Consider the following 16,040-nt stretch of genomic DNA (forward strand, 5'->3'; position numbering starts at 1 on the left):
AACAGAATGTTATACCTTTGCTCTCTTAAATTCAATCTTTCTGCTGATGTACTTCAGTCACTTTGCAGGCTTTATAAAGCTTTCATAAATTGCTGACTGGCCTTTAGTAGAAGACCTTGTTTGTAAGATGCTTATTGATATGTTTGCTCTACTATGAATGGTATATTGGAGCTCTCCAACCAGCATTCCTCTTGTATTTTAGAATTATATTTGTTTGTATATCTTTCCCATTGATGCATTTATATTTGTTGTTTTCACATAAGTACATTTATAAAAAATAAACCCAAAACAAAAGCAAAAACCAACCAAAAAAAAAAAAAAACCCACAACAAAAAACCAGAGGAATGCTATTTAAATGAAGGAAGAATTTTGGTATTGTTTCACTCATGTTTTGCTGTTTTCATTCCTTTTCATGACATATCTGAAGATTATTTTAATGTCTTGTTTAGTAAATATTCTGAAAATATATTAAATTTAAAAAAAATAAATACTGTTATTAGTAGGATGAGCCCAATGATATCTTGAGTAGAAGTTGCATAGAATACAGCAGAGCTCAAGTGTTTGGCCAAGAGACTAAGAAAGAGGAGAAGCCCATCACAGTCCCAGAAGTAGCACATATATTCATTGCCTTTTGTTATAGAGAAAGGCACGCTGTAGGGTAGGAGAAAATCATGATGTTCTTAAAATAGGAAGAACATATTCAGTGCAAAGTAATTGTTAGCTTTGCATGCATAAAGCGGTGACTCACTTTGAGGGTGGAAGTAATAAAATGCTGCTTTTAAGATAGGAAGATGTGATAGGGTTTAAGGTATTGTACAGTTCAAAATGGAGATACCACTTTGTCCTTAAGATAGTTTCACATAATTGTTTAAGTTTTCATTTGTTTTATGGCTTTCAAGAAGTAAGAGCATGGAGTTCCCAGATGTACTGTTTTTCCTCTGCTTTCTTTACATGTGTGTGAACTGTTTAAATGTGTCTATATATACACACGCATGCACACTTATTAAGTGCTGTATGCACATTTATAAAATACTGCTTTGACTTCTGTCAAATTAAGATTAGGGCTTTGGTGTTAACTACTTTATCTCTTCATGTTTTGTATTAAAACCTTTTATCCATTTTTATGTCATACTTCATTAGTTCTATGCATATTCCTCCTTAATGTTTTCTCACTTATGACATTTGTCCTGAAAATAGTTTATGAGGATAGTTATCTGGCCCTTTTAACGACTATTCGTTGTTTAATGTAGTGTAATGAAACTATATTTACTTAAGAACGAGTCATGCGTTTATTTTTCTAAATTACCCTGCCACGTTTTTACTCTGTCTGCTAGTTCATTTTGATCCTTCGAAACCAAATGTTCAGTAACAAAGTTAAGAATTAGAGTAGTTGCTGGCTTCAGCAAAGCTGTACTTCAGTGTTTCCATAATAAATAAGTGCTTGTTATGGAAAATATACAAGGTGCTTTTGTTCCTTATTACTTTGAATGACTCCTTAAAACTAGCCATCATTTAATGAAAATGCAAAACAAGATTAAAATGTCTCTTTCGTTCTGATGCCATTTGTGGTGCCTTTAGTTTTTTATAGCTGATCTTACTGAGGCAAAAGGTATTATGTCCTTAAACTTTCTCATATTGCTGCATGATCTGGAGGATAAGGCATGTGTAATATATCTAGCCTTATGAGCTTTAAAATGTTACATGAAAACCTTTATTTTTACTGCGATGCTAACTACTAAAGTCAATACTAAACTGTTAAATGGAACTATAGCTGAATACAAGCACCGAGTGCTTAACAATTTCATAATAAAATGGTATTCAATAGCACAGCAAATACACCTGTTGTAGTGAAGTTTAACTTTCTTATGTTTCCCAACAGCAGAATTGGTGTTCCTAGCCATTTTTTCACTGGATATAATAGCACAGTTTCATGATGTTGTTTTCTAATATGTTCAACTGCAAGTAAGAAATTAGATGTAAATAACCTGGTTTGAGACAGCTTTGTGCTGGTTGCTGGCACTACTGAGGCGGTTGAACGTGGCATTTTATTCTTGCTCTGCTTAGCAAAAACCATTTACTAAACGTTGTGCTCCAGGAGTGACAGGTGTAACCTCTCATGTAGAAGACTTAAGCACATGTGATTTCTCATTTTCATCAGTGCTTTACTTTTTTCCCCATTGTGTACAACTCTGTACAATAATATTTTAAATAGCAGTAAGTCACTTAGATAGAAATGCATGTGTTTCTCACAAGCAGTTTTCATTGACCTCACAATGGAAATGCTTCAGCTTATTTAATTTTTGTATTTTTTTTTTTTTTCCCTCACACAACTTCTCACCTTAACTTATTTGGGAATAGGGCAGTTGAAGTGGATGCTGCTTTGGGGCATGTAGCACAGAGATGTAGTATTCTGCAAAGATGTAAGCATGTGCTTTCTGCTTGTGAATAGTCCTATTTGATTAGGATCAAAGTGACTAGTTAGGTTGCCCTAAGTGAAATGCCTGCTTCTGATCTTCTGCTGTCACCACTTGGCAAGTCCAGCTCATGCAGCATGGCTTTGGCTTGAGGAATTATTCTGAAACCAGTAATCACCAAACATTCAGCTGATTGTCTACAGCCAAAAAAAAAATCAAAAGGCTCGCTTTTATATGCAATGTATTTCATCAGTTATTGTGGAATCCCCTGCCTCTTCCTATTCCCTGTGTAGTAACAAAACATAAATCCTTGCTGTACATTTAAAACCCTAAGTGCAGTCATGATATTAAACATATCTTGATTATATTTTTTAACATACTAACTGGATTTGCTTTGATGTAAGGTTCTTAAGAATTGTTATTGCATTGATAAAAAATAAATGCAATTGTTAATGATGTGAAGAAATTTGCTGAGTACTATGAAAAATTGAATGTGTTTGGCTGGGCACAAGATACTGTTGACATGCACCTCCCTATGGAGTTAATATTTGTCTGTGATTGAAATGGTTATTGCTTTATAAAATGTAAAGATCACAAAATATTGTAACTTTGAGTTATCGTTACATGTCCAAATCTTAGATGATTTGTGCATCTATCTGAAAATAATATATAGGATTTCTACTTGGAAATAATCCTGGACTGCTTTAATTCTAAGAGATTGTACTTCTAGTAATATTAATTGACACATTGCAAAAGCTATGATGGTTCATTTGCTATACATTCTACCTATGTATACTTGTTTGTATAGTGGTTTGAATCATGATCAAAATTGGATAAAATGGCCTAAATAACAGGAAATAGTGTTCGGGTTTGTGCTAATTCAAATTTACAGATTAAAAAGGGAAGTAGCAGAGACAAAAGATACTGTAACTAATGCCCTCCTTCATACTGTATTTTCTCCTCCTGATATATCAGCAGCAGTGGTGAGCATAATTAGATTTTTCTGGAGGCAGCATCTATGGCTGTATGTATTAGAATATTGCTTTTGTTAATTGCCCTTTCTTTGTTGATTGGTATATGAAGATCAACTCTAGCTCTGGGCTTACTGAAGCTTTTTAGGATTATTAATGTCTGGTTACTCATTTCAACCCCTCTTTCAGGTAAAATATTGAGAAACAATTGCTTAAAATATAGCCATTTTTGCTGTCAGTGGATGCAGTCATAATAAAGAAGAAATCGTTTTCAGGAGTATTAGAATAGGAAGTGCCAGTCAGTCTAAATAAGAGTAAGGTTTCAAGTTGTCTGTGCTTTCACCACAAATCCTAAAGCCAAGGTTCTTTCAGGGCATGTTCCATAAACAGATTTAAACCAAGCCAGCAGCAGTAAAATAATTCAGTACCTTTAACTGTATAGAGCTAATCATTTTCTCAATCACACTCTCTTCTGACTTGCAGATTACTTGTTTCATAACCTTTTATACTGATTGACCTATTATATCTTAATGCTGAGTGAGCTCTTATTTTCATTTCCATCCAGGGAGAATGGTAATAGTGTCAAGGTAGTATTCATAACTGACGTGGATGGACATAGTCCATATGACATTCTCAGTACAAATGCACCTCTATAGAGCGTATCTACCTTGAAACAAATAAAAAAGACCAAAGTTGGTTTTCTATTGGTTTGTTTTTGTTTTTTTTTTTAAATAATTGAAGCATTTATTGCATACCAAAATTGATACATTAACATTCTTCTATTAACTAGTGGTGGGATACAAGCTCCTTGGGGAGAGGAGTAATTTGCTCCTGAAATAGTATTTAAATACTTTTCCAGAGAGCAAATATTTTCCTTTATCAAAGTTCTGTTTCTGCAGTCTGGCATTTTTTACAGTTCTTACAGATTTTCATGGGAGCTGTGTGCGTAAAGCAATAGTAAAAATATGTCACAAGTCTTGGTGGATGATTGTTAAAAGATCAAATATACTGTTTCGATTCGTTCTTCAGCACCGCATGTGAGCGAACTCATTTCAGGGTTTGTAGCTCTTTGCAGTGTGTCAGTCTCCCCACGTTTCCTATTTGCCATCATACTATTTGGTTTAAAGTATAACAGATAGCTTGGTGCCTTGGATTTTACTTGTCTGTAATGTATTTTGTCAACTTCAGAAGCAAAAGTGTTAGCCAAATCCAGAGCAGCTGAAAAATTTGGTTGGGTTTTTTTTAAGTATATGATTTCACTCTGTTAATCTCATTCTGCAGGAAACTGTTGATATTGAAACTAGCACAATATTCATATGCGCTTTAATTTGATCCAAACCCTATAGCAAGATACTGAACATTTATTGCTTCACTGGTGTGAATATACGCTTTTTAAAAATCGCTCGTATCTGTAGCAATTTGGTGGTATTGTGCTGACCTCTGCTTGAATTTAAAAACCTGCAAAACTCAAACTTTTATGCTGGGTTCTCAAGCCCCAAGAATTGCCTCTTAATTCTTGGAGAAATTAAGAAGCCCCAAGTGGTTTTCTTAATATATTTGGTACTGGCAGAGAGTAAAGTGTGACAGAAAAGATTTGAATTCATTTTGCTGTGTATCTACCTCAAATAGTAATGATGCTTTTTCTGCTCCACCTATAGCTTCCTGCAGATTTCACAAAGCTGCACCTTACTGACAGTCTCCACCCACAGGTGACCCACGTTTCATCTAGTCACTCAGGATGTAGCATCACTAGTGACTCAGGAAGCAGCAGCCTTTCTGATATCTACCAGGTAAGACTGGAATGGATGCTGACGGGAGGTGCAATTGACAGCAGTTTTGACATTAGTAGCTGAACACCTGTGCTGTTGTGTGTTGTCAGTTTTTTGTCTGAAGAAGCACTCGGTAGATTTAAAAAAAAAAAAAAATTTATGTTTGAATTGTAATAATTTCAGGGTTTTATCCACCAGGTACTGAATCTGATATTTGACAACTCAGCAAGTGATCTGCAGCACAGTGACTTGACATGCGTTGCCATAGTTTGTCAGGATCCTAGTCAGCGATGTAGAGGTGTAGTGTTTGGTAACATTGCAGGATTGTGCTTCATTAATTTTGTTTGTAATTTGTGATTTTGGGAGAGGAAATATTCCTGAACTTCAGCACGGAGAGCCAGTGTGGCCTCTAGCAGATGTCCATGGTGGGACCTTGGAGGTGAAGGAATTCTGTACCTGACTCCAGCATTTCACCTCATCTTTCTGTCTGTCTGATTTGGCATATGTATAACAGCTACTGTGATGTTTACAGATCAGAGTTTCGAAACTATAAATTTAGGACCTTGTAATGTGAGGGATTTTTCTTCTTGATGCTGTATTTTACAGTTCTTAGCTGTGTTGGCTTCAAAAATCTAGAACATATTCAGTGGCAGGGAGAAGGAAATGCGTGGTGAGCAGCCTGACTTGAGGGGCATATTCCAGTTTCCCCCACCCTGTAGAGACCTGCTGCCAGCCTCTCGGTAGCGCTTTCTCTCTTGTCTGTCCAGGGAAGGATGGGGAGATTGAACTGGTGATGCTCTTTAAGTTGTCTTTACTTCTGAGGGGCCTTCTTGCCGAAAGCTCTGTGCTCTGCGTTTGGAGCAGCTTGAGTATGGAGACGCTTACTGTGAAAGCGACCAGAGGGTCCCTAGAGGACTTGGGGGTATGTGTGCTTCCTCCAAACATAAATTGGAAAAAAATCTGAAATAAAATAAAATGAGGAAGTCTACATCCTTCACTTGATGTTTACAGTTCTTGCAATGTCAGAGAAGGATTTGTCCTTCTGATAGGAAAGTATAGCAATTTGTTATTCTGAAAAAAAAAGGAATGAAATGTAAATAAAATGTTGTTCTATCAAAGCGATCATAAAAAATTAGTGAGACCATTTCTACATGAAGTATTGCTTACTAGAAGAGGAATAATGTTTGTTTGGGATGCTTCTAAAAATGCAAGTGTAGTCATTTAAGCAATGGGAAAAGCATTGTCTGTACAAATACATACAACTTGAGTTGTGAGCACAGTTGTAGCATGTAGTCTGCTTCAGGTGAATAAGCTCGTAGGCTTTTCTGTGGGAGAAGAGAGGTTATAAAAAGGTCCCAGTTCAACTTAGAGAGTAATTGCAATAATGCAAAGGTTTATTTTTGTGGAAATTGTCAAAGTAACTGAACACTTAGGCACAGCACATGCCAGTAAGGTGTGTTTGCCAGGATTTTTTCTGAAGAGAGGATTACTTAGAGACAGGATTTAGGTTTGTACTGTGAGGGTGAAAAAGATGTAAAATCAGCTTTGTTCTTCAGGTCTTCCATAGATTTTCATACCTTTCATTTCAAAGATTTTCACTTTAACATAAAAATAACAAGTACCTCTAGAGACATAGTTGTAGGTGGCGTGTGGTTATAGTCATACAGTTACTCTCGATAAGTTGGAAGTAAATTTTTGCAAAGATTTCCAGCAGAACTTACATAGCTGTGAAAAGAATCACCAAATTTCTGGGAAATTAAAAAAAAAAACCAACACAACAAATAAACAAAACAATAAACAACTGTACAAAAACTTCAGAGAAAAACTTACTTATGTTGTCACCAACGTGGTGTATGACTCCCATGATAAGTTTTGTTTGCAATAAAGGATTCAACAGAATGGTTAGTGTTCAGAGAATGTTAATGGCTTTCTGAAGTATTTATGTGGAGAACATTTACTTTTAAAATATTCTTTTAAATTTAATTTTAAAAAATAATTCATTCTTGCTGATCTTAAAATGTATTATCTGGTTTCTTCAATTAATCACAAATTAATGCCTCAATTAAAGATGACTTGGCACAGATGCATTGAGAACTGTATAATTGTACAGTGTCAAAGTACTTGTTAAAATAATTTATGGCTATATCAACATCGAGAAATATGAGCATGTATTGTGGAATGTAACCCCATGTTTTTGTGTTAATACACATACTTGAAGAAAATATTTATTAAGAAAATGAATTGATAATTTCAGGTATGGAAACTGATAAGGCTCTTAAATTCTTGAATTTAAACTTAATGGTACCAAAGATTGTTTAATTTAATGATTTCTCATATTGTGGTAAATCATTAATTTCTGACCTCAATTTCAGTCATAAAGGAATGCAATGTAGCAGTGTTAAGTTAGGTTAAAGTACTGCCAAAAAAAGCCCACAACAAAATAAAATGGTTATAACTTGAATTCTTTGGGGTTAAGTCTAGGATTAAATAAACAGAAATACTTCTTGAAACCAAGAGGTTGGATCGGTCATTCTCTCTCAAATTTTTGTCTTTTAATTCTCTTCCAAGTGTTTATTCAAAACCAGTAAACCATCACCAAGTCATCTACATGTTATTTTTTTTACTCAAATTTAAGAGGTCTTAGACAAAGCTCAGTATTGTTGTTTCTCTGATTCTTATGTTCTGTATATAATGGCATTTTCCTGTTCAGTAAGGTGGACTTCTGTTTCTTATGGCTAAGTAGAAAGCAATGATTTAGAAAGATTGCCATCTTATCTTGCAATTGATAAATAAAATAAATGCTTTCTTTTTTAAAATTGTACTATTAATTAGATCTTTGTTATTGAAATCTGAGGTAATGGTATGTCATGTTTTGCATCCTAGTAAGTTTTAATTCTGTAGTCTTAAGAGCAGCTGTTTGCAGTGAAAATTCGTTCATGGCCTTTTAAGATTTTTTAAATAAATTATGAAGCTGAATCTTCAGATGCTTTCAGCATTGTGCTGAGAATATTTCTGTTTAAATATTAATGCTGTAACTAAATTTGTTTGTCAAATATTGCACATGAAAGAACTTCTTTTAGGATAAGAAGTACTTACCAAAATAAAATAAATATTCCTTTGTGTTTACCCTCTCCAAGTCTCAAAAATATTTCAGGTGCCAGTCAGTAAGGTCCTTAAATGTTGTTACTTTTATTTTAGGAAATAAATTCAGAAAGTGACTAACACTGTAATATGACTGGAGAGAAAGGGGATGCTGAGTGTTAATAGATTGTGTGCTGGCTTGTATTTGCCAAGAACAATAGTTGTGTTGATTTGGCAAAGCAGATCGTTCACTGCTCCTTCTCATGTATGGCTGCTCACTCCTGTTTCTCATGTTTAGTTAATGCTTTCTGTATGGAAGCATATACCCATTCCTATATGTTCCTAAATGCTTCCTATACCTGTCATGTATGTTACCAGATGATGATCCCAGTTTGGGAGCGAGGAGATTTTAAGCCTGTGAACGCTTGTTATTCCCCCTCCCTGTTTTGGGAAGGTGGTGGTGTGTTGGCTGAGCTCTTTCCTTTGCCAGCCTTCCTTTGCCTTATCCTGTCCTCAGCCTGATGGCTTCCTGCCGGCCCTACGTGCTCTCTGGTCTCTGCCCAGATACGCCCGGCGGTACAGGAAACCGGGAACATCCTTTCCGAGACCCTCCCAGGATGTCTGTATTGCTTGGAAATTTTCAAGATGTCAACTTTGTATTCTCACGAGTTTGACATGGTAACTCGTAGAAGAAAGGTCCACGTTCCAGAAAGTCTTCCCAAGGGAGCCCAAACCTGTATCTCAAACCATGCAGCCTGCCCCTAAGTCACTGTATGCAAAATAAAGAGGTTTTACCTTAAGATTAAGTCAGTCTTTCTGATTGTATCAGCCTCCAAGGCTCTGGGTATCATAGAACCACAGAATACCAGGTCAGAAAGGACCTCAGTGATCATCTGATCTGACCTTTCTTGACAAAAGCATGGTCTTGACAAGATGGCCCAGCACTCTGTCCAGCTGAATCTTAAAAGTGTCCAACGATGAGGAATCAACCACTTCCCTGCAGAGAATGTCCCAATGGCTGACTGTTCTCCTTGTGAAAAATTTTCCTTTTGTCTTCAGTCAGAATCTCCCCAGGAGTAACTTGTACCCTTGTGATGCAAAGATGTCTGAAACAGCTCAGGTAAACTAAGTCCTACTGAACTCCCCCCCTGCAGCTTTGGCTCGGTCTTGTGCAGTACCTTAGCACCCTCCTGGATGTGTTCCTGTCCAACCTGCTCTAGGTGAGCCTGCTTTGGCAGGGGGGTTGGACTAGATAATCTCTGAAGGTCCCTTCCAACCCCTACCATTCTGTGATTCCTGGTGAGTCTGAGTCGTCTAATCTATTCTGCAGTTTATCGCCTAGGAGTAACTTCCAGAGTCCTTGTTCTGTATGCCTGTGGTCTGAGGAGAAGTTGCTCCATTCTGAGAAAATGGCAATTAGTTGGCGATAGGGGAGATGCCGCTCCTGGTGTGCATTGTCTGGATTATTACTTTTTTCCATCTCTAGGGAGCAATAGCAGTCAGACTGACTCCTGTGACAGATGTGGGCTGCTGCGCTGTAAATTTTATAGTAGATAATGAAAGAATAAATATGAAGAGAGAGAGCAGTAAAAATCTTAGGCTGAAGGAGTTTTAAGGTATTTTATGGCCATTTGCACTCATGTTAGTAGAGTATGAAAAAAATAATTTTACTACCTTAGATTTATTTATGTATGATTTGTGTGCATGTAATAGTTCTAATTGATTGTTATATATATGATAATTCTTTAACAAACAAATACATAGTGTATTTACATGGATTGAATTTCATAGCAATTTATTTATATTGTAAACTTTTGCCAAGGAGTTGAAGCCTAATGTAAAACAAAACCCCAGCCATATTTTCTCTCTCAGGAAAAGCTGGATCCAACGTGTGTGTCTAGTGACAGGAGAAAATCTTTCAAGCTAGTGGAAATTTTGCAAGCGGTTTCATGAGAGGTGTAGTGCCAGTGTTCTTGGTGTTTTGTATCAGTATCGGCTTATAAATTATGAAGTAAAAAATTAATGTTTACACTAATAAACATTCTTAATTTCATTTTTTAAGTTTTTTTTTTTTTTAGTCAAGTTATAATATTTGAAAAATAAGCTGTGGGGGGTTTTTTTCAGCTGAGCTTGGCTGCTTGCTTAGCTTCGTGGGCTTCAAGGACTGCACCAGACAAAAACATATTTCTGGTTTTTGCAACAAGTGTCTTCTGTATTTTTAATTTTTTTCTAGTATTTTTCTCTTGCATATTTGGAGATTTTGGATTGTTGATTTAGGTGGTGACATTAGTTATAAAGGGAATTTATTATTCAAAAGGATGCATTTTTTTTCTTAAAGTTTCCTAAAGAAAGTGGTTGAAATAAAAATTGGAAAAAAAAGTCTAGGCTAAAATATTCTGTTGAAAATACTAAGAAATCAGTAGATAGTATGGTTAATTTTAAGGGTTTTCTATTTTTTTTCTCTTGATGTTGTTAAGAGCAGCTGGAAGCTTTTCCCCAAACCAGTGTAGAAAAGAAAACCATGAAGGCCACTTAAAACAGAGCCAGTCATCTTCTTTAACCGTTTATGTAGTCCATCGCCTTTCTCGTTATTTCCGTGTCCATGGTGCCTTCAAGAAATGAAAGACCAGTGGAGTTAGGCTTAATCAGTTTCCCCTCATCCCAGGCTAAAGGGACTAACAGGATCTTCTGTTTTCCAGGTCTCACCAGTTTGACCTAATGGATGATGGTTCTTTTGGGTTTTTAATGGATGATGGTTCTTTTGGGGTTTTTTGGTGGTGTGGGTTTTTTTTTTTTTCCTACCCCGCCTACAATCAGTCAAAGTGCCAAAGGCTCACTGAGAAAACTTACACAAGGCTCCTTTACTTTTCATCTTTTCCTAGTTATGTCATGGTGTTTGTTTAATTAGCTGTTATTACTCAAATCTAAAGTGACTTTGGCCTTGGAGATCCTTAGCAGTTGGAAAAACTGTTTTTTGTATTACTACAATATTAGCCTTAAGAGACAACACTTAAAATTGGGCAGGTCTCCTTAGGTACCAAATGTGAAATAACTCTTCACCTCAGGCTTTAAAATGTCTCTTTTAAGTCTCCTGACTTTCTTGTTGGTGATGTCACAAATAAAATATTAGGCTGTCGTGTGATTCCTTTGAAGCTTCAGCAAATTTTTCATGCCATCTTTCCAACTGTGAAGAAAATTTTCATTGCAACTGGTATTCAGACTTTGGAGAGACATTGTTTTGTACTTTAAGCTGCAACCAGCATTTTTCTTACATGCAATCTCCTTAGATTTATTTAAGTGAAGTTAATTTCTCTTATTACCCAAAAAACAAAGGATAGCATGCATCTATGAAAGCACTGATTTCCAAGGTGTACTTCATCCTTCATTAAATGCCCTGGGAAGCCCTAAGCCTCGTGACTGACTGTAGTGCAAATTCTGTCGGGTACCCTCTTGTGTTCTGAATTTTCTACTGCTGAGGTTTATAAGGAAGCCTCTGTCCTTAAATGAGCTAATCGAGGTTTTCCTTTTAGTCTTACAAAAATGCATGACTATCACTTCATAACTAAGGGTTGCTGTCCAGACATGCTTGATTTTTCTAGCAGTGAGGGTGTACAAAAGTACTCGAAGTAAGTGGGTTATGAAGTGTAATGTGTCAGCAAGAGGACCTTGAGTACTTCACATCATACTTGATGTTACTAAGCCTAAAGAAGCTATTTGCAATGTTTTGTAAATAAATTGGTGCGTGCTTTTAACGAAGACAGATCCAATTTTTCTTAATAATGTAACAAAACTAATGCAAAACTTTTTGTGTGTATAAACTGAGGATGAATTATTTGATTCTTTACTACTGTGAATGCATATTGCCCATGTGGAAAGGCAGTGCTCTTTTGCTAACTTTTGCATAATATCTTTTTCAGAAGATTGCTTGAAAAAATAGTTGGTTTTTTTTTTTTATTCTGAAAAGATAAGGTTTATTTTTAAAGGTTAAGGTTACATTAATACATTTTCTTTTTACTCTGTGGATTGTTGTATTCAATTCCGAGCTTCTTTATTGCAGTGGTTTATATTTTTGGATAACTAGTAAGTTAGAAATAGTTGCTTTATCAGTCAGATTTCTACCAATTACTTCAGTTATCAAAAAGATTTAATTAGCTCTGTAACAAGTGATCATCTTTAGAAAATACTTGTAACATTCAGTTGTAATTTTTAAAGTATTTTCTAAATACATAATTGCATTTGATTTGTGTAAGATTTTTTTCAAAATAGCATCAACTTTTCTTGATAAAATAGAGCTTCGACTTTCTGTTTGGTTTTGGTTTATTGTTTTAAGGCAGTCAAATAACTTGTCATTTAATGATCGATTTTGTACAATATGTCTAATTTTCTCATGTATGTTAGCATTGTATGACTAAATGTACTTCTGCCTTCATCTTACCAACATGCTCTTGAGAAAGCTTATTCTAGGCAGGTAGGAGAGGCACTTGTTCGTAACGGGAAGGTTTGCAAAATTGGCTGTGAATTAGTCAGTCCAACTGTCACTGGAATTGTCGCTGTTAGAGACTTCTGATCTGACAGATCGGTGTCATAAGCTGTGTGTCTACTGACTCATTGTCACTAATTTTTCCACCAGTCGCTTTTGATGAAGGCTGTTTTGTAAGAGTAGTTAGAGCCACTGTTTCAAATATATCACAGAGAACATGCATGTTAAGCACAATAAGACCGCTAATGAAAACACTGCTATCAGAGCTGTCGTTTTTGTGATTTGTTTGTATGCCTTTATAACAACTTTCGTTAGCCTGCTTAAGAAATGCTCAGCATTTTTCTCTTTCAAAAAAATAAACCGCAGTGTGAATAACTTGAATATTGTGTAGGTGCTGTTATGCTTGCAGTTATGCTTTTTATATTAACAAGACCCTGTTACAAAGCTTGCGTTGTGCTATAGGATAGAAGCATTTAAGAATGACACTGGCTGCCCTGATCGTCTCCAGCCATATGCTACCATTCATAAGTTGGCTGTGTATAATGGCATTAAAGTAACAGATGTCAGCCACAGCCAGTGAGGCAGGACTAGGGAAGATGATTCTACGAAAATACCAACGTAATTTGTCTTACCTTCTCTGTGTTTGGAGGGTGACCTAGTTACATGTTTGGTTGTGTTGTGGTTTGTTTTGTGTTTTTTTTTTTTTACCAGTGTGACAGACAGATCAATAAAACAGACTTTAGTGGCTGTGTTTGCCCCATGTAATATTTTTAAAGTAGATTTGTTTCCAGATTCTCAGAAACAAACCATCCCTATAAGGCGTGTGAAACTTGATTTCTTGAGCCATGGCTTTAAACTTGCTGATTAGAAGCTTGCATTTCCTTAAAAATTGTCGTAGATAAGCCTTGGCAGCTGAGCTGCTGTGGTATTAAATCAGGTTCTGAGAAAAAGCAGCTTTATCAGCCGTGACAGACAAATGTTTGTGGGATTTATTAAGCGTTTGGTCTTAAAACTGAATCATTAAAATGTATTTACCTTTAGGTGCTATACTAATGACCTCAGGCTATATATGGACTATGTTTTCCTTCATTTTAACACAATTTAAGTTAAATTTGGCATATATTCTGTGTAGTCTATCTTGTGGTGTTTAAGCAGTGACTTTGCATTTTCTCTGTAAATTCCCATAGGGTTTATCAGCAAATGAAAGCCATATTTAACTATGTTCAATTGGAACTGTAAAAGAAAAATACAGTCCTAGGTTAGCAAAATTGGGAGGTAGCAAAATTCACATAGTGTTTTGATGCTGTACTTATTTCCCAAAACCTCTCTACTTAAAATTATATTACATTCATAAGTGTCTGAAAATGCAAAGATGGGGGGAACAGAAACTGTTTTAAATTAACTTTATTTTTTTAAAAAAAATATTTTCAGCTAATATTTCAAGAAATTTTTCCTTCAAATATAACTGCCTTCAATTCCCCCAAGACGTACTGATTAAATAATGTCAGTTGAATCCTGTTTGTCTGTGGCTGATTGAAACAAGTGTTAAAAGCCCTGTTTAAACAATGGTTTTGGTTTGATTAATTGTTAGCTGTTTTAAAAAGATATGTAAAGAAAAACAGTGTTAAAAATATTGAGTGAATTTGAGTGATCTGTTAGGTGATAGAATTCATTTCTGTACGTTTAACTAGAAAACTAGCAGTGAAGAACACATTTGAATGTTTTAATCTTTTTTTTTTTAATCATTTATACATTAATTTAGGCTACAGAAAGTGAGGCTGGTGATATGGATCTCAGTGGGTTGCCAGAGACAGCAGTGGATTCTGAGGATGATGATGATGAAGAAGACATTGAAAGGGCATCAGATCCTTTGATGAGTAGGGATATTGTTAGAGACTGCTTGGAGAAAGACCCAATAGACAGGACAGATGATGACATTGGTAAGTATCGAAATGTAGTAAATTACTGTCAAAATTGTTCTCCTTCACCAAAAAAAAATTACTTCTTGAGCTTGAGCTGTTATTTTAATCATTGGCTTTTGTAGTTGGTAAGTTTAGTGTTTATTCTGTAAGGTGATTCATAAATGCCATAAATTCAGCCAGGGAATGAGTACAGCCAAAGAAGAGCAGGAAAACACACATAATATGGGTGAAAACTCTTAGTTGCTGGCCCTTTCGACCTCAAGCTTCAATTTCTAATTGATATCAGAACTGGTTTATGAAGTAAACATCACTGCATACTGGAAAACAGTTAGACAGAACCCTGGCAAAGTCAATATTGACGTCAACACTAGATGCTTATCACATTAAAATTTTTAATTGTAAGTTGTGATGTTGTGTCTGTTTTTAACCAGATATAAGTTTGTGTTAAACATTGGAGCCATTAAGACCTTTATGTAAATGTGCATCTAATCAAACTAATTTGCTATGATTAGAGAAGAGAAGGCTCAGGGGGATCTCATCAGTGCATACAAATACCTGGAGTGAGGGTGTAAAGAAGACAGAGCCAGGCTCTTCTCAGTGATGCCCAGTGAGAGGACCAGAGGCAATGGGCACAAACTGAAGAGCAGGAGGCTCCATCTGACCACCAGGAAATGCTGGGTTTTTTTAACTGTGACCAAGCACTACAGAGGTTGCGAAGAGAGATGGTAGAGTCTTCCTCCTTGGAGATATTCAAAAGCCATCTGGACACGGTCCTGGACAATTTGCTATATGTGGCCCTGCTTGAGCAGGCGGGTTTGACCAGATGATCTCCAGAGGTCCCTTTCCACTTCAACCATTCAGTGATTCTGAGTAAATAAAAATTTAGGAAAAAGATGGTGTCCTATTGACTACTCTCAGTAGATTTTTAGATCAAACAGAATGGATCAAACAGAATAGGTCTAGCATTTAGGACATACAATCCCACAGCAAGACTACTAAGAAAAATTGAGCTCTGTAGTTAGGAACAATGTCAAAAGCAAAATTACGGGAGAATTTCACTGTTGAGTCTAAGTGCAGCTCCAGCGCACACAGAAGACAGAGCAGCAGTAGTCACCTTTAAGACAGTAATCCTGTCTGAGCCATTCAAGGGAAACTCTGTGAATCTACCAGATGATGATCAAGTACAATTTACTGTTAAGTCTAGCCTAGGAAGGGATGGCTTTACCAATGAACTTGCTCAGTTTTGTGAAATATCTCTTGATGTCTTGCTGTGTTTTTTAAGGCCTATCATAGTCTTAAGGGAGTTACTGCCCTAGCTGGAGTATTACAGATATCATTGGTTATATTCAGAGCTCTTAGTTACATTACAGTTCTGCCATTATGCTGACTGTTACTTTGCAGGG

At 36.0% G+C, this 16,040-nt stretch overlaps 1 protein-coding gene across 2 annotated transcripts in view; it reads left to right on the forward strand.

Moving 5' to 3' along the window:
* RAPGEF2 (Rap guanine nucleotide exchange factor 2) overlaps nt 1-16,040 on the forward strand; it is a 189,994-nt gene that overhangs the window by 138,063 nt on the left and 35,891 nt on the right. For both annotated transcript variants that reach the window (XM_074147893.1, XM_074147894.1), the window contains 2 exons: nt 5,044-5,175; nt 14,478-14,655. In XM_074147893.1, the coding sequence (XP_074003994.1) occupies nt 5,044-5,175; nt 14,478-14,655 (310 nt within the window). The remainder of the gene's footprint in view (nt 1-5,043; nt 5,176-14,477; nt 14,656-16,040) is intronic.

The sequence above is a fragment of the Numenius arquata genome, chromosome 5 (assembly GCF_964106895.1).
Source record: "Numenius arquata chromosome 5, bNumArq3.hap1.1, whole genome shotgun sequence".
NCBI lineage: Eukaryota > Metazoa > Chordata > Aves > Charadriiformes > Scolopacidae > Numenius > Numenius arquata.